Source organism: Tinamus guttatus, unplaced genomic scaffold (assembly GCF_059628265.1).
Source record: "Tinamus guttatus ecotype Peru unplaced genomic scaffold, ASM5962826v1 Tinamus_guttatus_pri_ptg000211l, whole genome shotgun sequence".
Lineage (NCBI taxonomy): Eukaryota > Metazoa > Chordata > Aves > Tinamiformes > Tinamidae > Tinamus > Tinamus guttatus.
In genome coordinates, this window is record NW_028288745.1 from 7,755,518 (window position 1) to 7,781,488 (window position 25,971).

The 25,971-nt window shown below is 40.0% G+C and overlaps 1 protein-coding gene across 1 annotated transcript; it reads right to left on the reverse strand.

Moving 5' to 3' along the window:
* Window positions 1-1,660: 1,660 nt before the first annotated feature.
* Window positions 1,661-25,159, reverse strand: SNX7 (sorting nexin 7). The gene is made up of 9 exons (XM_088524443.1): window positions 24,942-25,159; window positions 18,422-18,604; window positions 16,750-16,860; window positions 16,208-16,372; window positions 15,449-15,650; window positions 13,537-13,736; window positions 11,220-11,306; window positions 9,383-9,535; window positions 1,661-1,958 (listed from the first exon to the last, which is right to left on the reverse strand). Exons 1-9 carry the CDS (start codon window positions 25,095-25,097, stop codon window positions 1,878-1,880), a joined length of 1,338 nt encoding a protein of 445 aa, XP_088380569.1. The 5' UTR covers window positions 25,098-25,159; the 3' UTR covers window positions 1,661-1,877.
* Between the last annotated feature and the right edge of the window lie 812 nt (window positions 25,160-25,971).

Here is a 25,971-nt window from a genome sequence, read left to right on the forward strand (position 1 = left end):
GCAAGAAATTATTTGTGCAATACTGTAGGTAGTGCTGATATATAATATTTAACCATGAGGTGGCCGTGTGAAAGGAAACTCCTTGGCATTCTTGCTGGCCCGCAGTGCTGCCTTCATGAGTCACCTATGCCAGCGTTACCCTTATTTGAGTTACTCCAGCAGTGAAGTCCTGCCAGCAGCAATCGTGCATGTTATAGAAGGAGTTTCAATATGCAAAGTCCAAACACTCTGAAAAGTCACTATTTTGACCGCAGTCTGACAACAGCATTTCTGTCATGCCTGTGTTTATGTCCCTTTTCTCTGGATACGTATCATGCCACAGGTCACTTGAGGCTTGTGGGCCCTAGCAGCAATGCGGTCTGCACACAACCCCCCTCTGAAGGCCCTTAGTGCCCAGCCCGGCCTCTCCTCACAGTGGCTGGTTCTGCTCATTGGTGATAGCCAGTTCCTTTACATTTCGCAGGCTTCCTGTAGTGTATCAGAAGCATCTGAATTTTATAGCTCAGAAAAAGAAGTCAGCTGAGCTTTCAGTAACGCTTTATGGCGGCAGCGTGACAGCAGCCTGCCTTACGTTGCTGAGAATGCCATGCTCGGATTTACGGTCTCATTTGCAATCTAAATTTCTTAGCAGCAGAGCCACTAAGAAGACTTGTCATTCTGAAGTCGTGACCAGGTCTGTAGGTGCCCAAGTGTAGCTGAGTGCTTAATACCCCGTGTAACCTGTTTGTGAACAGCAGCAGGCTCGCAAATTCTCACCAATAAAGGGGGAAGGTTGAAATCCTCCTGTTACAGAAGACAGAGCCACAGTTAAGCTCAGTCCCCTTCCTGTTCCTGCAGCTTATGCTTCAAATTCAGAATTGCTCAGACCATGGTTAGGTGGAGAACAGCAGCAAGGACTGCAGGTGCAGAGCCACCCCTCTTGGCAGGACAGTTCGCTGGCTGGAGCACTTTAGCCGATGCATTCCTGCAAAACACTAGAACATTTTCATCTGAAACTCTCTATTCTCTTTTCTCTTCCCTGCTATTCAAGGAGGGAAGAAGTTAATGCTTAGAGGAAGGTCTCCTCCGCGCCGTGGGAGGAATAGGTGGTCAGCCTCAATCCCACCAGCTCCCAAGGGAAGCGCTGGTGCCAGCAGACCCATGCTGCCCCTAGCAGTACATTACTGTGGAAACAGTTTGTCTCTCAAAATGTCAGATTTCCAGTATTTTCTCTTTATCCTTTCACAAAAGGTTAGATTAAGGATGTTTAGTAGGCATGTAAATACTGCAAACAGATAATTAACTGTACAATTTTTGATCACCATCTTGTTCACTGCTTAGGAAATTAAGAGTACTTTAACTGAGTCTTATCTTCACCGAACAGGTTCAGCATCTTTCTATACCACTTTGTCACTGAGACATGATCTATTAAAATAATCCTTAAAAAGCTCCTTGAAAACTGTGCTATGTAGTTTTACAAATAGAGGTGTTATTCAACATGAGAATATAACAAGGAAACTAAAGTAACAAAATATTTCTTAAATAATAGGAAATAGAATTAAGACAGAGTTTCTTATTAAACTTTTTTATTAAAATTGAGTGTTTTTTTTACATATTTAAAATATTTTATACCGAAATTATGCAGTATTTATGAAAACATTTGTATGCAAACACTTGCATAAAAATATGTAAAGTCACAACTGAGCAATATAAAGCAATATATAGCATGATTCAGAAAGTATTTCAGGACACTAGAATACCTGAGTTTTCAATAAGCTGGTTTTCTGCGTGTCACTGACTTTTAACAGTTATATTTAATAATGTATCTGATCTCATGTAAAGAGCACTTCTTTGGTTGGGAGAAACTGCAGGGCAAAGGCAGATGAACCCAAGATTACTCAAGACTGATCTTCAGAATCTTCTTCCACATGAAGATCCACTGTTTGAGATGTTAGGAAGGACTCCCAGGTAGCAAGGCACTGAGGAAAGAAATAGATACGTATGAATATAGCAGATGGATTTCTGTAAAACTGGTAGCCAAGGAGAAAGAGAAGAAAAAAATAGCAGAATACATATGCATTGTCACAGGCTGCTTTTATGGGACTATGGTAAGAGCTAAGTACGGTTTCCTAGGCAGCTCAGTGATATGCAGCCTGTTAGCCAACACGCTGAGTGAGCTGTAAAGGTCACTTTTACATAATGACAGGCGCCCAGTGTGAGCATCATAATTGTATGTGTTAGCGTGGAAGATGCTAACATTAATTATGCTCTTCTTTAATCTCTCCCTTTAGTTACAGGCAAAGATCTCTTCCAAACAGAGGGCATGCTGACACAAACCGTTCCTGGGTAATCTCTGTGCATTCCTATTGTATGCCCAATAGTCTTCCCAGTTAAATTAGAACAGTTTGTTTCTAAACACACACATGCAATTCATTTTTTCCCCCCGAGTAATCAGAAAGAGAGGGTGAAAATGGCATCCACAGGACAAATGTGTTCCTCTCCTCATGGAAAAGTGTATTTGCAATTGTACAAACTACTACTTGATTTGAAGCACCAACACTGTAGGCAGTAAAATTTAAAAATCTCCAAATGACTTTGGTTCATTGTGGTTTTAATGAGTGTCGGCAGCTTGACAAACCATTATAACTCATAGATTAGTGTTGCTGAGTCATGACAAGCCTATCGTGGGTAACCGGTGGGTGTGCTGCTGCTTGTTACCCCTAATACCACATTTCCACTTTTTAAACTCATTAAAACTGTGGCCAAACTCTTGCAATAATTTTACTGTTGACGATGCTATTAAAAAAAAAAGGAAAAGAACTCTTAGAATGGGAATGTTACAATAAACGCTCACACTATTGACAATGCAGCTTATTTACTACTTACTGTACAGACTTTTCATATAGAATCTGAAATACTCATAATAAATAGGTCTTCTGAAAATTCCCAGGAAGTATCTTTTCTGACATTAAACCCTGGACAGCATCCTCCATGTACGCAAACTTGAATTAATTCAGTATCCTGAAAATGACATCATTTTCCAAGCGAAAACTTTTATCACCAGCTATTCAGGCTATAATAATTTGCTAGGCCCAGTTAAAATTAAATATATAGGGTTCATCTGTCATTGCTTAGGAGGTACGAAAAATATCCTAGCATTCATGCTGATTGAACTTACAGCCACCTAACTGTCTTGTTAGTCACACTTCTAGTGACTGCCATCAAAATGCCACTGGGGGAATTTGATTTGAAGACAAATTGAAGAGGTTAAGTCCTGGTATTATTGCATATTCACAGACATTCTGTTCTGATGGTCACAAATAATGTTTACATAGAAGCTCAAAGAACATTATAGGGAAAATACACAGTATGACAAGAACTGGGGAAATCCATGATGACAGAAACATGAAGAACCAAGGATGACCATAAAATCAGAGTAACAGAACAACGTGTTGCAAACTGATTTCTGGCTTAAACGGTCTTTCTGACCTTTAAGGTTTGGTCATCAGAGAGATTCTCCCCCAGCCAATGCGACGGTGCTGCTGCTGAGCCCGAGATGCTTGAGCTGGAAGGGGGCATCTTGGTCGTAACGTGTCTCTGTGGTGGCTGCTGGCAGCGTCCCCTGTGGCTCTCGAATCTGAGATTTCAATTTGCCAGAGCCCAAACGGGATAACCATTATGGAAAGCTGCAGGGCACATCTGCTTTCCTAAGGCTTTTTCTAGGTGTTGGACAAGAAATGATCACTGTTCCCTGAGCAGCCTGTTATTGGCTTTTTTTTTTTTTTAAATATATGTCAGCACTGGCTGGAATATAAATAATTCTAAAGCAAATTCACAAAATATTGCTTATCTGGCTAGCTACAATCTACTAAAGTCTTTCCAGACAAAGATCATTTTTTCTTAGGGTTACATAAGTTACTTGTTTTTTAATTTATTCTCATTTCTATAAGCAAAACATGCTTTCCAAAATGTAAGAGCTATGATGGCTTATTTCACTGTCAGACAGCACAGCACTGCTGCAGCAGACAAGTTTCATAATTAACCATGCCAATACAAAACTAGGTCTCTGTGCCTTAGGCTCAAGCTTTTTATATTGTGCAGCATGAACTGCATAAATGACTTTTTTTAGTGATATATATTTTCCCATTATTACAGAATGATTTTGGGGTGAAAAGGGAGATCTAAATAGAGGACCCAGACAGCTTGAACAAAGGAGAAGGGCAGGGGAAAAAAATGACAACCTAAGTGCAGGAAATTGGATGTGCTTACATAGGCAGCGAAGTTCATAATCTGGCTACTTACACAAGTCTTTTGTAAGACATTAAAAATAAAAGAAAGTAAATACACAAATTAAATAGCAAGAGCTTAAATAAGGCTACTTTACCTAAGTATTTTGAATACTCCAGCAGGTTAGAAAATGGAAATATTTGAAATAACAGTGAGGAGGTTTTCATATAGTACAACTGCATCTCTAGCTAAAAAGGAGATATAAAAATAGAATGTGCAGTAGGGATGAGGACAGAGGCAGTGTGTCACATGCCATGTTTGTTTCTATTCCAGACCCTGTTTTCCATACCTTTTCTTGAAAATGCAATTTATGGTGACATTTCCTAGAACGAAATCTAAAGTCTTCTGTGTACGTGAGTGAGAAAAATAGAACCGTTTCATAGTTGCTAGGTGCAAGGAAACAAAACACAGTGAGTAAAGAAATGAGGGGGAAATGGTTCCCACTATAAAAAAAAAGTCATCCTCAAACATATTTTATAAAATATTGATGTTGTAATACTTGAGGGTTCACAGAGAGATCCTGGCTTTGAAACCACTTTCACAGAGAGAAACTGGTTCGGCCATGTGGGAACTTGTGAAAATCACTAAATTCCAAGGCATTGCAAAGGTACAGTGTGATCAAAATGCATGAGCAGCTAACTTTGCTACGCAACCAAATGACTAGTTAAATGCATCACTAAAGAGGCCTCTAGGGCAAACAACAAATCTCATCTATTTTCCTACAGCTTATACTAGATGGAGAGGTACAGAAGGACTTGGGAGTTGCAGTAATGGGGAAGGAGTATCTTTTTGACCTAATGATTTTTTTGGATCAATTTAAGCCAATACAGCCATGTAAGTCTCAAAAATAAACCAAATAACCTTTGAAACAAAAATTAATTTCCTGGAAAAAAAAGAAGGAACTGATTTCTTAAGAAAAAGGAAATCATTTATGTTTTCTGAAAACAGTTAGCGGTGTCAACACCAATAACAATCCCACTACGTGATCAAAGATAACTTTAGCTCTGCATCTGACTAAACTGCAAAGGTTTAACAGGATTAGTTTGACATGACAAAAGTAAAACTAGAGGCTACGCTGTAAAACAAAGGCTCATTCATGCAGAAGGAAAAATATTTTCTTTCAATGCCAAATCTAATTAAATATTCCTTGCCATTCAACAGTAGAAAAAAAAAATCTTCCTGTATTTATTAGAGTGCCTCATGAGCAGTGGGAAAGCAAACTCGCGTATATTTGCTGTCTCTGGGTTTACAATGTCCAACTTGTCTTTGGATCATGCTGCAAAATCTGTCCCTTTATTCAGGCTTTTTTTTTTTTTTTTTCTTTTTAATGACTAGAATGAGTTAACAAGACCCTTTCATCTGCTGAGAAAATGAATGTGTTTCTCTTCTCATATGCTTACCACAGTCTGTAAAGGGGGAAAAAAAAAAAGGTAAATGTTTAATCGCTACAGATCTTTGAGGCCACAGTTCAACCTTGCTGGATTGCTAACCAGGTTAGCAATCATTTGCTAGCCATATAGCAGGCAGGCATGCTAGCTATGTAACAGCAACTATGTTCAATAATGTCTTTGTATCTTGTTATGTTTTTACTAATGATGTATCTTTAGGCCTCTGCAGAACATCTGTCTAACTTAATGAAAATTCTTCTGCCATAAGGAACTTTCTCATCTGTAAGCTCCACCCTGTGGACAGTCTGTGATTTCAGCTCTTTAGAGCATCTATTCTGAATTAGGAGGGCTGGTACTTCAGGCAACAGTATCACACCTAAGGCACAGGAAAAAGGAGTAAAATAATCAGTGTGGCGTTAACATGTCCTGCATTTGAGAACCTTTGTCTGTGAATAAGGTGAACAAATGGATGTTGTTTAACATACTTTGGATACAGCAGTAAAGTCCTGAGTTTTTTAATTAAAAAAATGTTATTTAAGAAAATCCTCTGTATTTTAAGAAGGCACTTCTAATGATTATGGATACAATAATTTATTGGCTTTAAGCCTTCATGGAATAGAGAGAGACTTAAGCATCTATTTAGCTCTGCTGAAATGAAGGCTTTAAGGTCTTTTGAGATCTACCAGAGCAACAGCCAGTGACTGGTCAGTCATGGTACTACTGAATGACATATATACGTGTTTTATAACGTAGCCTGTACATTATCACAGGGCAGATCTCATTCTTATGGGTCTGTGTAGGAGCACCCTGTAAACTTACAATGCTGGGCGTTATTTAGTGTCTCTGTTACAAGCACATTGAGAGACCCAAGCAGATTGGTGATTCAACAGCTGCAGAAACAAAATACCTCTTGTTCAACTGTATTAAACATAAACAGCCAATAAACTGGAAAGCCACTGAAATATCCCACTTACTTTGAATTACTGCATGCAGAGAAATGTAATTCTAAGTAATGCTTTAAAGTAGCACTTGATGTAATGTGAACATGAGCTCAGCTTAGGGGAGACATACTCTTTTATGCTAGCTAAATGATGCTTGACAGGTTGACAGCAGAATCCTTAGGCAACTAAATTAAAGGAAAATCTGCATAACGTCATATTCTTTCCCCATATTTTTTACAAAGAAAAAAATATCATTTTAGAAATTCTAGTGTACCTTTACACACTGTTTTGTTGTATTTGATCAGCTCAGTTTTCATTTTATACAAATTGTACGATTTCAAAGGACTGGAATCCCTAATGCAAAAGCCACCAAAACATGAGCCATTTGTCCCCCATTGCTCTAGAGCTCTCAGAAGTGTGAGGGATGCAGAGCATGGCCGCAAGCAGGAACGGCTCCAGGTTAGGTTGTGTGCCTGCAAAATGAGGAAGCCATTTCCCAAGTCCCAAGACTGGGAAATACCGAGGACCACAGAGAAGCGCTACCGTGGAGAAGAGACACTGCAGGTGAAGAGGCGCGAGCAGGAGCTAAACTGCACGAGAAGGCTGCAGAAAGGATGAGGAGCAGGGCTAGGGGCTGAGCTGGACAGCAGGTGACCCTGCAGAGTACAGAGTGTTTATGGCATCTGCAGTGCCTGGGAGCGTGCACAGACATGCTTTCAAACCCAGGCCTCCTTTTGTGAACGGGTTAGTAGGGATGGGAGTAGAATAGTAGGGAAAAATGGGAATAGGTTAGTAGGGAAGAGTGCAGGAAATGAGATGAAGGATATTAATGCAAGAACAGGCTTGTAAGCATCAAATGGTGCATCAACAGCATGAGAGAGTGAGTACTTTGACTTCGGGCCTTTGGGAAAAAGGTAGTGATGCAGAAATGACTAAGCAGGTGAAAAACACTGTAACTGAAGCAGTGTAATGGGCACTGTGCTTCTGCGTCAGATAAAAAAAATGCAAACTATTTAAAGTAGGATTTTGTTTTCTACTAAAAGTAAAAAATGGTATTCCAAATCTCAGGTTACTGAGATGCTCTTCCTGAATTATTACTTCCAAACAGCTAAAGGGGTTGGGCAGTGCTTCTTTTTCTGCATAACACCTCCAGTTTGTAATCAGGCCCTTGTCAGCAATCCCTCTCCCCTAAGTCAACCATCAGCTTCAACTGTAGGCCTCAAAGAAATGCAGTAAGATAAGGTATTTTCCCAAAATCTAGATTTTTAAAGATATGACAACAAAAACTTTTTGTTCAGGTGTCAATATTCAAGAAAAACATCATCAAAAAATAATGACTTTGTGTGAATCCATTTGTCCAATAGTTCAGTGACTATTTAAGAAGAATCGTTTGGTTACAACAATAATAGAATCTTTTTTTTTTTCTGTCTGTGACATATGATCATAATTCATGTTCATCGTGAGGTTTGGTATTCTGGATTATAATTCTAATACAACAAAAAGCATTTCCTGATGGAAAGAGAATCAAAGAATTATTTATGTGCTTTAGTTAATCACTCATGAATAAAGTATTCTAATGTATTCCGATATTGATTCAACATTCCTGATGTAGAAGTTAGAGTTAATCCATAACTGAAGATATTAGAGGATGCCAAAAGTTTGCTGCCTGAATTCAGAAAATATTTTGATTTTTATATATAACAACAGATTGTCAATGTCTGTGCATCTCACAGAGTGTATGTTAATTAATTAGACTTGATGATCAAGAGCTCTGTCTTTTCAATTATGTTCTAACAAAATGATTTGCAAAATGAGGACACTGTCATCACCTAACAGGCAAGCCATGAAAAGTTCAGAATACACGCCTGGAAGTTACAGACTGCAACAACACACATATATATTGAAAAATACTCTTCTACAATTAATAGAAGGCTTATTGTACTATTTTCTTCCAACAAACAGATCAGTTCTTAAAAAGAGAAGTTCTTTAAAAAATTCAAGGCATCTGGGTTATTTTCAAAATGTGCCCTCTGCAGAACAATATTCGCCATGATGAGACTTTACAAAATGCTTAACATATTTTGTTACATACTGTCAAGTTTTTAAGGATACATTCTTGTGAAAGGAATTCTTACCAAAAATATTAGACATGATATTTGAATTGAAAATAAAATTTAATTTTAACCATGTTTCTCTTTTTCCAAAGAAGTTTCAATTATTAAAAAAAGTCTATTAATTGTATATACTTGCAGCATTTGTATATTTTCTAAAATGTGCATTAACCTTTTTGGGTTATTTCAATAGACTCCTCAAAACTGTATTGTTATAGCTTTATTCTAGCAATCTGATTACTTCCTGAAAGACAATTCCTTAGCAGAGAAATAACAACAGTGAGAACTTTCTGCATGTGCTCCTTGAAAATAAATTATATATATTTTTTCCTCATAAAAATTATTTATGCAAATTTAAGCTTTCCAGAGGGCTTCTTTGTGCAGTTACTTCCAAACTGAAATGCAGCAGCTGACATTGAACCAAAAAAATATGTTCCAGATTCTTGTGCTTAGTAAAACAACACTGCCCTCTGTCGAGGATGAACTCAGGATCAACAGTTGGAGCTCAAATAAAATATAGTTTGTTCAAAACATGTCAAACTAAGGAAAATTGACCCTGATAAGTTGACACAGGTTTGAACGAAAATGCAGAAGTTCCCCTTAAAATGCAATCCGTTGCCTTTTCCACTGAAATAATCAATGAAATAGTAACACTGACATAACAAGTGTGTTTTACCTCTTCATAATAATGGAGATTATTCTCAGCCACATTCGTGAATGCTGATCTCATATCATATTGCATGTTTTGCTTCCATCTCTCCCAGTCAGCTTTCAGAGCATTATTGGCACATTCTACTTTGTCTTCAAGTTTCCCAATTTCTTCTGTGATCTAAATATGAATCACAAGTATTTAAAAATAGTGAAGTCACCACTTCAAAAGCAACTGACGCTGAGTGATTGTTGTGCAATAAGATGAACAGAACTGCAGGACAAGGGTTGATGTTAAACATAACAAGATGATCATTCCCTGGTGAGGAAGGTTGAATTTTATTCCATTTGAGTAGGTCAGCACAATTTCTGAAATATTAAGAAAACAAATTCCAGGCCAGAATTAAAGCATTGTTGAAGATATTCCTAATGACGATAAGTTATGGACACTGGCACCTCTTCATGAGTACACCACAAACACCTGTTCTAGATACCACGTGGGAGAAGCAGAGATCAAGAAAAGTGCTTTTCTCAGCCAGAGAGCTTGTTATCTCCCGGGGTTTAATGTGTGACTCTAGTCTGCTTCATCTACACTGACCTTGGGAATGTTTTGTATTCTCCTGCTGTATAACTTCCTGTTTGCTAAATCACTTAATGTTTCCTGTGACCTGTGCTAAAGATCTTACAGACATTTATCAGCTCTAATCACAGGCTGAGATCCCTTATCTATGGTGGAAATGATCTTCAAACAAGATTAGAGTTCATGCCACTCATTGTCAGCAGAATTTCTGGCTATTAGATTGCACTGTCAAGTTCAATCTGACATCTATGTTGAGATGATTAGAAGCTGAATGAGATCTGCTTAGAATTAAAAACGTGCAAGGAGAGTTCAGACTCAGTGTTCCTTTTTAAATTATGTTTTGATTTTTATTATGTGTTGACATATTTTGCGATTTCTAGCCGGATTGATTCCAGAATAAAAGGAGGTCTTAAAAAAAAAAAAGCCTTAAAACACAGGTGCTGTTACTGCAGTTTGTATCAACCACTGAGTCTGAGTCACTCACAACAGTCAAAACAACAGTCAAAGGTTACGTGAACAAAGTGCTGTAAGTATAACGGGTAAGAAGTGCTTCTGCTCCCCTTACTGGAATCTGCAATAAATCTACAATTACAGACTTCTTTCTTACTCTTCAAGTAAAATAAGTTAATCAAATTTGGATAAATCTTCGTAAGAAATTACAAAGCTGAATCTTAATTATGAGAATAATTACTATGCCTACATCCTAAATGAATTAAAGTTTTAAATTGGTATGTTTGCAATCCTATCTGTGGGTGATGTAGTTTTGGAATCAATTCATAGACTATTAGAGAAGTAAAGAAAAAACAGTAGTTAATATTAGTGGAACAGTACAAATCTTATTCCTTCTACAGAAAAACGAACATGAAATCCCACAAAAACATATCTGTAACTCTTCAAATGTACAGTTTGCTATAGAAATAAATAAGACAACAAATCCCTATAACTTTAGAATTGAAACAGAAGCTGGGCAGAGAAGAGAGGTTTACAATAAAAAGCATTTTTAGATCATGTTGCATTAGTTTTATTTATCACATAGTGGTTAGACCAACTATATATAAATGCCCATGTCAGACAAAGGGTCTTAGTTACTGTAATAATCATTAGTTGGTAAAGCTGCACCTACCTATTGTCGAATAAATTAAGTTGTTCAAAAAGTAACATACATTCATTAGAAAATCTACCCAAAGAATGGCCTCCCAGGCCAGCTTTCCTCAGGGCCTCCACCTTGTCTCACTGGAACAAGGCCCAGGATATTGCAGCTACTCCGAGAGACTGCCCTACTCACCGCATCTTTTTCTGCCCTTTTACTGGCTAGTGCGTCAACTTTGGAATCGAGCTCGCCTTGAATTAGGTCTCTTCTTTTCAAAACACCCTTAATATAGAAAAAAATGAAGGAAGTAAGGCATTTTTAGTTGTCTTTTCAGAACCATCATGCAGCTGGGATATTTAATTAATTAAGCTACAAAATTTAGGAATCTTGGCATGATACAAATTCTTTTCTCAAAAACAATTTTAACACCAGCAGTGAAATTTTTTTAATTACCCATTTTTCTCTTATGTGCTTTTTCAAGGATCTTAAATCCACAATCAGTACTTCAAAAAATTGCCATACATGGCATCACTGACAGCTGTGTAAAACTGTAATTGCAGTCAACTTAATATCAAATCAATCTATGATATATCCATATTTCAAAATAGCAACATGAATTCTTGTAAACAAAAGGATCTATTTGAGTAAATGCTACAATATAAAGAGGAATAAGTATTTTAAAATAGTATCTGAGATATTTGTGACTTTAAGCCATCAATATTATTTCGTAAGTGCCAAATGTAGTCCAGTAAAATCAGATAAAATGAAAATAAAAAAAAAAGGTGCTAATATTGATATATTTTCAGTATATGTAATTATTTCATCCTCTAAAACTTCACTGTCAGCTATTGGATTTTGAGCATATTGTCAAAAAATAATTCAGAAGGCAAGGAAATGAAACTTGTTGGACTACAAAACAGGAACAGTGGTACAGATTAAATTTCCATTTCTGATGGGCTGTGACCTTGAGGAAGTCATTTGAACCTCTCTTCGCCTGAGTTTCCTCATCTGTGTGCTTATCTCAAAAAGGCTGCAATGCATTAGTCCTTTAAAAAAAATAATCGGCAGGAAATATCTAATTACAAATCTCAAAACTTTTATATTACCTTGCCACAACTTGCCACAACAGGTTTGACTGCTTCTTCTGTATATACTAAAGAGATTTGCACTGTTTACTGGTAGCATGGGGCAAGCTGAAACAGCGCAGGGCACAAGCAGCTCTAGTGTCTTTAGCTGTCCTGTGTGACAGAGGTGACTTTGAAATCTTGTCACTTTAACAAACACAACTGAATAACTTAGGAAGCTAAACTTCAAATATTATTTCAACTTTCTTTTTGAACATTTCTTTTTTCACTAAGAAAAATCGGTAAACCTAACTTTGGACAATTCTGAGTAACACTTCAGTAATACGAACATCCCTACCTTTACCATTCAGTAGCTGGGAATATTGTCTCAGTTTAAATAAATACAGAAAATGTTTATCTGTAAGCATAGCAGCAAAACAAAAAGGTCTGGAATAACTTTCCTTAATATCAAAAATGCTTTTCCCTTTTTTGTTATTTCTTTTGCCTCTTTTAAAACGACATTATTGATTATGAGCCAATTTTCATCATAAATACTGTTTATACTACACAATAAAAAGAGTAATTTTATTACTAATGTGCAACAGCTATAAGTATGTGCTGACTTCCTTCAGCAGAAAAAGGAATTAAAACTATTATTATACTGCTATACTTTTGGTATAATATTTAATATAATATTTACTGTCACTTCTTGCACACTGAGGCACAGCCTAGGGAGCTGCACTCCCGGTGAGTCAGTTAGGCCAGATGTAAATCCCCCTCAGAAAGAGCAGGGTTCCTAGTGCAACTTCTGCTGTGACTAATAGTCACCTCTGCAAACTGTGAGATGGAAATTACTTGTGATAAAAAATCCATGGTGAATAAAAGAAACAGCTGTAGAACAGAAATGAGATGCAGGAAGGTTTTCCTCTGGTCAGGACCTTGTAGCAGCCTAGTGCTGCACTGGAAACACTGCATCAAGAACCCTGTGCCAAGGGAAAAAAAAGGGAAAAAAAAAAAAAAAGAAGAGGCATCTGTTCTGTAGCTATTTTTTATGAGTGTAAGAAAAATATGTATTAATTGAATGGAGGGTATGTATCATCTTGTGGCAAACAGCCAAATACACTTATATAATGATGTAGGCAATGGAAGGTCCCTGCTGTTCTGGAAAAAGAAAACAAATTTTATAAGTATATTCTAGAGAGGGAAAATAATCTCTCCCCCTTTCCTCCAAAATGATCCATTTCTAGATAAGTTCATATTTCACCAGTGCCAGACAGGTCTTTCTAGATGACCGTTCCTTGACTCTGCTGGGTTACTAGAATGCAGAGCTCTCTTCAGATGACAACAAAACAGACACTCTTTAGCACAGCCACTAAGGGCTACCTGCCCTACTCTGGACCAAGCCAAACTGCACATATTGCCACAAACAATCCCTGGGGAAACCTTACCATGAGTATTTCGCTGTAGAGAACATATTCATGTATAATTGGCAGCAGGTTTTCCGAGAGCCCTGCCATTCGTTTCTCTGTAGCCTTGCAACACCTGTCAATGCAGCTGGCAACACCTTTCAGGGAGTCTGCTATGTCTTCCTCTGATGCCGACCAAAGAGTGTGGATGGGGCCATATTCCTTCATTTCATTAAAATACTCTTAACAGGAACATACGCACATATTAGTCTTTTCTTCATTTAATAGATATCTAAGTAATAATAACTACAACTTCATATTTACTGTGAACAAGGCAAGTGACTGAGGTTAAAGTTTAAATTTGCTCAATGACCAAGATAAGTAAAGTGCAGTTCATTGTTGTGAACTAGTAAGTGAAGTTATTGTGCCTAAGCAATTCTCAGAAACCTCAGGAAAAAACTCAGTAATTTCAAAGGACACATATATTCATGTAGATCTGAACTGCTTCATGTTGCCATCATGGAGATGGACACAGGCCATGGCAGCCCTGGACCACAGGCAGTTTTCCATTCTTGTTTTTCTTAATCTAAATATATGGATATTCTAGGGATTATTTCTCTTATGTCCTAATGATAATCTGCCTGTTATGGCACATCAGAAAGATTGAGGCGCAGAATTTATTGTGTCCTTTGGTGGCACTAAAGTTGGACATGTCTGTGTGTTTACAGGCAGGTACCATGAATGCTTTCTTCATGTACTGAAACAAATCATCTTCACTGTTGAATTTATAATAAAAAATGTCCAACAAAAGATGCAAAGCATACATGGCTGTATACCACAAAGAGCATAATTTACTTTGAAATCCGTTGGGCAAAAAACCCGCATGGAAGCTGAGAAGAGCCCCAGGTTGAGCTGCAACTATCAGCATTTGCTGAAGCAGAGCTCTCAGCAGTTCACATCCCCAGCAGCGCTGCCCTGCACACCCCACGGGGTCTGCAGATTGCTATTTGGAAAACAAAGAAAGGAGAACTATCCAGCAGCACTGGGAAGACATCAAAATTCACATTTTGCAACAAATATTTTGGCTCCGATACCCTGCAGTTAAGGATCTCAGCCAGCTATTTCCCCTGAAGCAAGCTACATCAAAAGCAATCCTTTCTCCTCCTTACATAAAAACCTTCCAGCTTAGTCAGGACACACAGAGACCTGGTACTGCACACTGAGGCATAAGGTCTCAGTTATTAGGGAACACAGTGTAGCTCTTCAAATTACACTTTATACACAAGTAAAACCCCTCAAGTAGTGACCAGTGGATATTCTCATGACCATGAATGGTCTGAGATCAGAGTCAGTTTCAGAAATTGAATAATTCAAAGTGCCAAGTAGGCATTACTGCTAAGCAAAAATTTGTGCTTAGGAATACATCTTTCTTAATCAAGGAAAATACTACCCATCAGTTTTCCATGACAGAAATTATGGTCAATAGGAAAGCTTTTAATTGTCCTAAAAACAACTGCTTTATCAGTACAGAAACAAGCTACAGCATCAAACCAAAAAGAAAAGAGGGACTTGGGGATGTGGAATCTGGACAGCGTTATGCCAGTATGGTGCAGCATATTACACCTCACTTACTTAAAGTACAAAACAAAGGGTCATGTACTTCTCCAATAAGCACAGTAAAAAGCTAGCTGGACTTGTATTTTCTTCCTTCCAATTTCCTCATCAAGTAATTTAATGATATGCTAAGCAAGTTCTTAACAGTTCTTTCAGGCTAATTTGAATGTATGCCAAAAGGATGACTGTTAAAATACATACAAATCTTTTTCCCTGCTTGCTCGGAAAAAGCATTTTGTCTGGCATCATGCAAATAAATTTATTTCTCAGACCAACTTACTTTTTCAATATACTTATTTCTTAAAATCAAGAAAAATAATCTTTGTTGTTTGCTACTTACCCCTTTCTTCCTTGTAAATTCTATGAGCTATTTTGTCCAATACATTTATTTTCTGACTAAATGTCTCCATGTAATCATTCATTTCTGTAAACATTTCAGGTCGATTTTTAACTCCTCCTCTTACTGAGGATGCTACAGCTCTTACAGTTTGTCCCATTCTGCTCAGCAAACCTGGACCTTGCTTCTTGTGTGATGAAAGTTCCTAAGAACAAAACATGCTATGTTTACCTTCATGTACCTTTTTAATTTCTCAAAAAATAATTTGCTATTTAAGGCTTTTTATAACAGAACTACATACACAAACCTCAGTGAAGAAAAAAAAATTCAAATGCCTTTTTACTGCACAGAGCTTGCTCTAAAGTTATGAAACCTGCCTCAGAACCATAACGGCTGTGTTATTATTAGCTAAGCTTTTCTGGACAAACATAAGCATGCTGTGCATTGTGCTCTCAAAAAGAGTGATGAAAGAAGGCTGAAAACGTTTAGTCCTTCTTTAGGGCGTGAGCTTCAGTGCAGCAACAAAACTGCTTTGGAAGGAACAGCAACCTTTAGGGCAATACACATGATTATTACCCAACATGCTACAAACAAATTTAACTTGTGGGAATAACATTCTATACATTTCATGCCTTGTTTCAACACTTTTGTACCAAGTCATGGTTGTAGACTCTTGTATACAGACCTAGGGAGACGATTGGTTTACTCTGCTAAGGTAAGACATCATTTCCTATAACCGAAATAAAACCAAAATCATTTTACCCAGGCCTGTGCAGTAAGAAAAATTTTGAAGTCTTCATTAAAAGTTAGAGTTGGATGATCAGCAATGCGATTCAAAAACTTATGTAAAGCTTTTCTTCGAGTCTCTATGAATTCATCATTAAATCGTTCCACCATTCCTTTCATTATGAATTTTTCAGGCAATGGCTAAGAAAAAAAAGAAAAAAAAAACTTGCATAACTCTGGATAATATCAGGGGTATTACAAAAGTTCTTCTACCTAATAAAAAACATAGGCAAGCCTGGTAAAATCTGTCAGGTAAAAACAGATTGTTATCAAATTAACATAACCAAGAGTGGTATAAACTAGTTCTTGTAGCAGACTCCAGCAGAATACAACTAAAACTAAGAAAGAATGAAATTAATTACAATAACAAAAAGATATGAGAAATATCCCATGGGATTTTTAATTATCACATGCATATAACACTAATGAAAGTAGATTAGTGTTTGTGAATCTTCAGAAACTCAAGAAAGACTAAAAACATCCTGGGACTCATAAACAATAAGTTTCAGCAAACCTACAGGAATAATCAGTGTTGGATGTGCTTCTTCCAGTTTGCTCTTCAGCCAGAGGAAATCCTGATACCGCCTGCGAACTTCATATTCACTGGAGTCAAATTCAGAGCGAGATGTCTGAAAACCATAGAAAAAAAATCAGGCCCAGAATTTTAGAATATTAAAAGAAAGAACAATATTGTGGGGTTTTTTTGGACCCTGCTGATATTGTGTGCTTGGACCTTGCTGATAATAGTCAACAATCCCTATTCAAAACCTGAAAACCTTACCACAGAGACAAGATTATTGCACTGTTAAGTATTCTACATTTCATCACCAATTCTAATTTTGTTACTTTTGTACTCCTTGCTTAAATCACCAGCAAACATTTAATGCTTAGAATAAAAATGCTTATTACTGTGTTGAAAAATTGCCAAACCATGACGCTGAATTTATCACGGCTCTATCTTCTGGAATCAATGTAGAAAAGAACTCACGTTTCCATTACAATAATGTCTGCTTAACATTCATTTTTTCACGAGACACTTATAATGTGATGCAAGCAAATTCTAAAAAACTCAAACATACTTTGGTAATCTTATCATTTTTGAAGGCGAAATAAAAATTTTTCAATGTACATGGGAGGAATGCTATTATTTTATCATCATCAACCAGCACTACAAATTATGTACAAGAAGAAAGGACAGAACAGACAAAAACTAAAGCAAAAGAAATCCACCTACAGACCTTCTATACTTGCCTGAAGAAAAAACATTCTCTTTTCAACATAAACATCCATAAAGTGAAAATTATTGCTAGCAACTTAACAAAGATGGCTCTTTTCCCATTCCTTAAATATTTTATGAGGAATTGATATCTTCTCTTACTTAAAGATGAATAATTCCCATTTGAAAACTTGGGTTTTAAATGAATCTTTTAAAAAGAACTCAAAGTAAAATAAATTAACACAATGATTCTCAAAATGCAGCCTGCAAAATACTTGCTGGTAATCTCAAAAGAGTTGGCTGCTCTCATAATGCTGGCTTTATTCCTTATTCCTTGCGAGTAATTTGCATTCAGGGCAGCCAAAAAATACACTAATTTGATTCCTAATATTATCTTTTCATTTGAGAATTGCTGTAGCTTCCCCAGCAATAATATGCAACTGTAAATAGGAACTAGACTTCCATGTGAAAGTGGATGTGGCAATTACAAGAGAATGGGATTGAAGGGCTTTGTAGCAGCTAACATTTATTCAAGCAAAAACATCATTATCCTGCAACTGATCTAGAAGTCATGAATACTTGGTCTGATAGCGTGTCTTCAAACCAAATCAATCTTTCTGCTCTTTCATATTCCTGTCAAAGATCACAGAAAATGCCATTTTCATGTAGAACTGATTTTGCAGTGAAGGAATATTAATGATCTATTTTTGCAGCATAGAAGTCCTGAATATGTGTGCATGTAGACTTACGAAACCAGATTTGCTTGCACAACCTACCCTACAGTTTCATACGGCTTTAGTGGTCTCTAATGCATAGCAGAGTCTCAGCATAATTTTGAAATCTGAGTTAAGATGTCAGAGAATGATCCACAGGAAGAGTCAAAATGTTCTAAGGTTGCAATAAAGAAAAAAATACACCAGCGCTGTTATTAATGCAGCCCATTAAGAACAGCAACCGCAGCAGCAGCAACTTACCTTTGTGACTACTCTGTATGTAATAAATGTTTCAATGGCTGTAATGTGGCTTTCAGGATCATCGACTGTAATGAAGAGATCTCTTAATTCTGGTTCTTCTTCAAATTTGTACTGGTTTATCATAGATGAGGGGGATGTTGGCATTGAAGGGCTGAACGAGTTTGCCTCAGCCAGGGATGCATCCTACAGACAAGACACAAGAACACCCTTATCAGTACGTACTTACCCACACGTCACAGATGCTAAAATGGAAAGTTCTTAAAGGTAAAACAAAGGACACATGAGAGAATTACAAAACACATTGCAAATCTGTTATCCTTTTCAGTGTTTGCTTCGGTGAGCAAGAAATGAGATTTATTGTATTGCTGATGAAAAAGCAAAATGTCACCGTTGTACAAGAATGCTGTGCATGCAGAGGAAGACAACCTGCCTAGGAGTGCTAAAACTAGTCCCAGTTACAGTGTGGGATCCTTGCCAGCTTTCTTACAAGTGTTAGAAGCAAGTTACTCAGGATTTATGAAGCCAGAATTATCTCTAGTATCTGAACAGGGTGATTAAAAAAAAAAAGTAATAAAACCCAAGTCAAAAATTTTTATTGGAACTGGACACTTTACTTTGAATGTATTTTAAAATAAATTTTGAAATGGAAAATTGTAATAGAGACACATACTTAAGTAATATTTAAACAACAGGTAAAAATGACATTAAGAAATGCTGTTTGCTTTCTAAAAAGAGAAACCCTGAAGCCACTGGTCTGCTTAAGTGCAAAACCACCTTTGATAATATCAGCCACTATCACCGCAGCACTCGAAGAATACTTCCTCCTAACAGCCCGTTGTGCTCACTGAGTTCAGTGGTTATCACTCAAATGCTGAGAAACCAACTGGAAACAGGCAAGAAATCTCATTTTCTCCCTGTGATACAAGTCTGGGTGAGATCTATTACTCTACAATCTTGAAAAATAAAGTGACTAGGAAAATAAATTCAGTTTACTAACTCAAAAAAAGCCTAATAATGTACAAGAATTAAAATTATTCATTCTACTTTAAATACAAATATATTATTTAGTGAAAAATAAATACTGCTTCGGCAACTTTTGACATAATTACAAAACTAAAATCATAGTAAGTGTATAGTTATTTCTAAAACGGCTTATCTGAATATACTCAAAAGAAGATAAGTATATTGATTCTTCTTTTAAAGAAAAAAAAACATTCAGTGTAATGGGTATACTTAGTGAAAAATAACATTTTTAAAATTCCAGTCAATGAGATTTGCCTTCTCTTTAGAAGAACAATCTCCAAGTTTACATGGAAATATCTTTCTAAATAATACCATGTAACTCAGTGTTCATCCTTATTTAAAGCTGGCCACTTGAACCTGGCACAACTCAGGATATCACCGACCTCCCAACCCTGCATCTCGCAGCCGCCTGAGATCCTGGAGGATATTCCAGACGACTCCGCAGTGCCAAACCCCTCACCTCCCTGGCCACCAGCAATAGCAGGGCACTCCTTTTTACAGGATGGAAATCACCCTTAATTCTCTGGCACACGGGCACCTACCTCGACTCAACTCTAATCTTCACTTCATGTTGCAAGTCCTGTGCTTAAGAGTACGGTCTGTATTATGCAACCATAGGAGGGAGAATGTTAGGAGCAGACACAGCTTTACAGCAGCCCAGTAATTTCCTAAGGGGTTACCACAAGAGGCAGCAGCTGTGACAATATCCCCAGCAACGGCATCTGCCACTGAAATACTGATTTTTTTCGGAACAGGAACCAGTCTATGATGTCCCCAGCTTGGATTTCTACTTAAATTACTGGAAGTTGAATGTGGCCATGTATAAATTGGTGGCCACGTGGGGAGGGCAAGGGAGGAGCTGCATTTAAGGAACCATCTGAGCTCTCCTCTCGAGCTCGGTACTCGCTGTAAGTGGAAAGCAGGGCTTTTCTCAGGGGGGCAGCGTGGATGCCCGTCGCCCTCAGCGCTCTCTGCAGGCATCCGAAGCAGCGCACGCGCGAGGGGAGGCCGCAGGAGCCTCCCGCCAGCCCCGCGCCGAGGAGCGCGGGCAGCCCAGGGCACAGCGGCAGCGCGTCCAGCACGCGCTCTGTGCGCGAGAGTGGATGCCAGGGGCCAAACTACGGCTTCAGGAAGACCGAGGCACAGAAACACAGGTGTCGCCTCCAGCACTTGTTTTCAAACTTCTCCTTAGTCGCTCTTCATCCACCACCAGGTTCCTCTCCTGCAAGTAACACACTTGGATGACACACGGTCCAACAGACACATTTTGTCACCACGCTGCAGTGATTGGCAGGCCTATGTCAAGAAGAAGAAGAAAAAAGAAAAAAAGCCTAGCATCTGTACTAGAGGTATCTAACATTTGGGTTCTTGCCTCTAAGGCAGAATTAAGAATCTCCTGATTCATATGACTTAATCAGGAGTGTCAAAAAACAGGCTTCCTACATCCTACACTGCTGTTTCAACTCCCTTTCCCGCCTTGCAGCCTCCATCACCTTCACATCTCCTCGAGCCCGTCGCCGTGGGCAGAGCATTCCTAGAGCTGCAGCTCTGTGCACTTCGAGGCACTGGCCAGGAAAGCAAAGAGGCAGAAACCCCCATGGCTCTTGCTGTGCAGGGACTGTGTTCTGGGTCTCTCTCCCCTCAAATTTGCAGATACGTAATCGCCCTCTCACACTGGCCTGAAATCAGTCAGCGAGACTCCAGAATTAGTAAGGTAAGGAAAACACTCATCCAGCACGAGCAGCCCCCGAACAGGCTAAAGTCCACACGGAGCACAGAGCTGCCTAGAGCTCCCTGTAGATAAACATTAAGTCCAGGGGTTCCCCTAAGCACAACTGCTCACTAGACCTTGGATGCTTGACTCATGGTGCCTCCATCCATTCCCATCAGGAGTCAGAGCTTGCAATCTTTTGGGACTAGATAACTAAAATATGTCTTGAAGGAACTGCTGGCAAAGTAAATCTAAATTAGAGAACTGCTTAGTTATTTCTGTGTTCTTTTAGGAAGCAAAGATATGGAGGAAGACAGACGTTAGAATAGTTGGTTTCCTGGCTGGGACATTCACCTATAAATCAGCCTGAAATCTCTGATCAGCCTCTTTTGAAAGAAAAAAAAAGAACAGCCTCTATGCAATTCTGAAGTTGACAGGTAAGTCTTTTTCAGAAACACCATGAGTTAAGTTTTCTGTCATTATGGAATGGAGACAAACATTGAAAAACAAAGAGTTTTGAAAGGAGGACAAGTTAAGATTTTAACAGCTTTGTCAATGCTAGGTGACCGCACTGATAGCAAGGAACACAAGGATTAACTGAATCGACACTGCAGTAGGTATGGTACTTTCCATGTTGAAACTGGTGGAAGAAAGTAGGTTGTGAGATTCACAGCTCAGCCTTGAGAAGCTGTCCGTGCTGGAAAGACCTCACAACTTTCTCCATGGTAACAGAAATGAGGATAAAGGGAAAAGCAGTTCATGTTCTATAATGCTTTATCACAGTTGCCAAATAAGATACTCATCTGTAATATCTGAGGTATGTCAGAGGATATTGGGTCAATGGTTTATGACACTGTCAGGTTAAATGACTGTGAATTTTCATAAAACAAAAGCCTTGTGTTTACTTCTTGAGTAATAACTCAGGATATTGAGGCTGGCAATTTTTAAGAATCTCATTTTTCAGCATTTTGGTACCTGGTCTACTTTCACCGACTAGACTGAGAAAAATGCAGCCAGTCCCGCTGCGAGGCCTGCACTGCGCCGCACCGCGGGACCGCTCGGCCTGCAACTGCCTAAGGACACTTGTGTGGGAATCCCACTAAAATGCTCTTCAACACAAGCGAGTCTCGCAACACTGTTAGAGGAAAACTGCTTTAGACTTTCCCCTTGATACACAGCACACAAACAAATAGGAGGCAACTCAGAATCGACCTCACAGATGTTCCTCATCTCAGCCCTCCAGTCTGCACCTGAAAGGAAACTATGATTTTCTGGCTGATGAATGCAGGTGTCCAAGACTTGAAAAGAACACAATGCTTTCACATGGTGTGATGCATTGTCTTGTTTACAGAAACAGTGATCACTTTGCTTTGCATGCATTAGCAGTTGGTAAGCTTTAATATAAGCAGGAAATATTTTGCAGCAATACAGGTGGCTGCAGTTTAAAGGTGTGGATATTTGACATACACAAGCAGTAACTCGTATCGTCTATACTTGTCTTTATATTTATTTGCAGGGAACATCATTCTTCTAACAAGCAATGCAAATGCTGATATATTTTATTTATATTTTATTTTTATTTTATTATGCAGAACTGCCAGAGCTTACTGATAAAAGCCAAAGAATTCCTAAGTGAGAAACAAAGCTAAAATTGTATGTTAGCTTTTGCATAAAAGTTCCGTTCATATATCTCCTGGTGTCAAATCAGGACTGGATGCTTTTCTAGAAAGCATGATTTAACTAAACCCAAGTTATGCTGCAATAAAATACAGATAACTTGGTGAAATTTAGCCTGACCTCTTGTAAGTTACAGACCATTAAATCACCTAATAGTCCCTTCTGGCCTCAAACTCCACAAATATCACAAATAGTACTGCAGGCATGGTTTAAATATATAGCTCCTAGGAATGAAGCGCCTATCTTTCAATGTTTTTTATTAACATCTACCAAAAATATATCTCGTTTACAGAAGGACAGAAAATATACATTTAGTTTATATTTGCCATTACATATTTTGAAATGTGAAAAATATTGGCTATTTATTGTCACATATCCTGTTGCACAACAATTTAGAAGGCTGAACAGGGTCCAGAGCCCTATGTGTATTTTTCCACCTTAGCTCCCTGCATGTTTTATGTTTTATTTTAGATGCAGTCTTGATAATGCAAATACACGCTTACTTTCTAAATGCCTGATAAGATAGGAATTAAGTCCTATCTTAACCAAATCAGTACAAAACAAAAATCATTATACATGTAGCCATATCATACTTAGTTATACCCATATTAAAGGAATTAATGAATATCACATTAAAGGAAAATAGATTTTGCTCTTGGTATCCCAGAGTATTGGATTATCTGAACACATTCAACTTCCATTGCTTGCAGTAACAATGACAGCAACACTGCAAGTCTTAAAGAATCATACACGAAATTGCAACAACTTTGGGAAAAAAACCAGACTTGCTCTTTATTACTGTGAAAAGTATTTGTTCATCTAGCCCTGCACGAGACTGAGGAGAGTTTTTCCAAATGTGAAACTTAAAGGGATTTTGCAGGCTAATAAAAGCACTGCAGTGGGAGGCACCAAGACCACCATGCTGTGCATCCCACCCAACGCGTGGGGCCCCAGTGCAACTAGGCCTTAGTATGGAAACTATGTTTTAATATTCTTGCTACTATCTTTATGGGTTAAAAGGCAAAGCCAGGTCCCAAACTCAGGTAACACCCCATTATAACTCCTTATTTGTTCCCCATTTTCTGAGCTGTTGGAGCAGATTCTGGGGGGACATTTTCAGCTGCTTTCCAGCTCACACCTGTGACTGCCGAGGTGACTGGAATTTGGTTATATTTTATAAAATTCCAGATCCTCGAATTCCAGATTCGTGTCTCGACTACTCGATGCCATTAGCTGACCTAAGGGGAGATTCCGCAGCAGGAGCAGCAAGCCTGGCCTGCGTGTGCCTGGACAGCTGATTCTGTGTGTCTGCGGAACCTGCACCCTGAAGGATCTCCTTTTTATTCCTGGTGTCAAACAGGACATGTCATCTTCCTGGACCTCCTACGGGAAAGGGGCCCGTTTTCAAACTTCCCTTCATTTTGCAAAAGAAAATCCGTACTGAAACTTTGGCATATTTATTTGTATTTAGATACCGGTGCAGTGTTCATTCACATTACACATACACGTATTGCACATGACACAAGCTGAGATCCTGGAGCCTCCAGGTACCTCGGCGTTTTAAAGCCGTGCCCGAACAGCGGGCCCCGCGCTGCCCCCCGCGCCCGTCACGGGGGGGAGGGGGAACAGCCCCGCCAACGGCCGTGTCGGGGGGGAGGGGAGGCACAGGGGGGGAACAGCCCCGCAACGGCCGTTGGGTGGGGGGCAGCCCCGTAACTGCCGCCGGGGCCGCCGCAGGGGGAGCCCCGGCGATGGCGGCCGCCGAGCCCGCTCCCTGCCCGCCCTCCCGACCGGCGCCCTGAGCGGGAAGGAGCCCTGGGACGTGGCCGCTGCCACGCTGCGATGGTAAGAGGCGCGGGGACGGCGCGGGGACGCGGGGCCCCCCGCCGCGGCGGTGCCGCAGCTGCCCCGGGCCGGTGGCACCGCGCGCCGGCAGCGCTGCAGGCCACACTGTCCCGGGCTGCCCCTTCCGCGCCGGACTGTCCCCGGCGCGGCACCGCGACGCGCCGCGGGGCAAAGGGCCGCGGGGGGAGGGCGCGGCGGGGCCGGGGAGGGGGCAGCGCCGCCGCGGGTGCCGCCGGCGCCCCCGGGCCCCGCGCCCGCCCCTACCTTGCTGAACACCTCCAGATCCTCCTCCTCGTCGTCAAACTCCAGCACGGCCGCGGCGGGCGGCGGCGCCCGGGCCGCGCCAGCGGGGAGCTCGGCCCCTCCCTCACTGGCGACGAGGGGCGGCGGCGGCGCCGGTACCCGGCCCTCTGCCTCCATCCTTCCTGTGAGCGCGGGCGGCGGCGCCGCCGCTGCCGCTCCCCGGGGCGCCGCAATTGGCGCCCGCCGCCCGGCCCGGCCCGGCCCGGCCCCGCCCTCGGCCCGCCCCGCGGCGCGCCCAGTGCGCAGGAGAGGAAGCGCCCGCCGCGCCGGGCCGGGCCGGGCCGCTGAGGGGCCGCGTTGCGTGGCGGGCTCTGCCTCCGGGCGGGGCTGGGCTGCCCGGGGCCGGGCGGCGGTCGGGCTGGGGCCGCCTCGTGGAGGAGCTGCGGAGGAGGCGGCTCGGAGCGCGGGCGTCGCTCTGCTTCGTGGTTACCCGCCTTTGTGCTCTGCCTTTTGAGGGCTTTTCCTAGTGACTGAGTAGACTGGCGGTTTAGGAGGGCTGTACACCCCCTTATGAGAGGGTATGTTTCCTCTGTTAAGAATCAGAATTTGTTTGTGGTGCTGGACAAGAATTTGAAATAAAACTTCTTGCAGTGTAGGACCAGTTAAAAGTATCTGAAGTCACTGGGAACTTTGCTGCAGAATCATTTGAAAAGCTCTGGATGGGCTCTTAGACAGGTTTGGCATAATCTTTCTGTGCCTTAGGTCTTTAGATGCCAAATTAGGGAGGACAGAATACATAGTCTCATGAAAGTTTTGTGTTCAAGACTAAACACTTCTGGAGGAAAGTCACTCTGTGCTTCATGCTGTTCAATGAGGTCCTGAGCTACACCTTGAATGAGAATTATAAAAATAAGCACCAGATACTCACTAAACAGTGTGAGGAGAAAAGGGATATGCCAATGTAACTAGAAGATGTAGTGAGCCATTTTCTAGTTTATTAAAACACACTAATATTCAGAGGGAGCCATATTTCTTTTCAGCAGGGGTCACA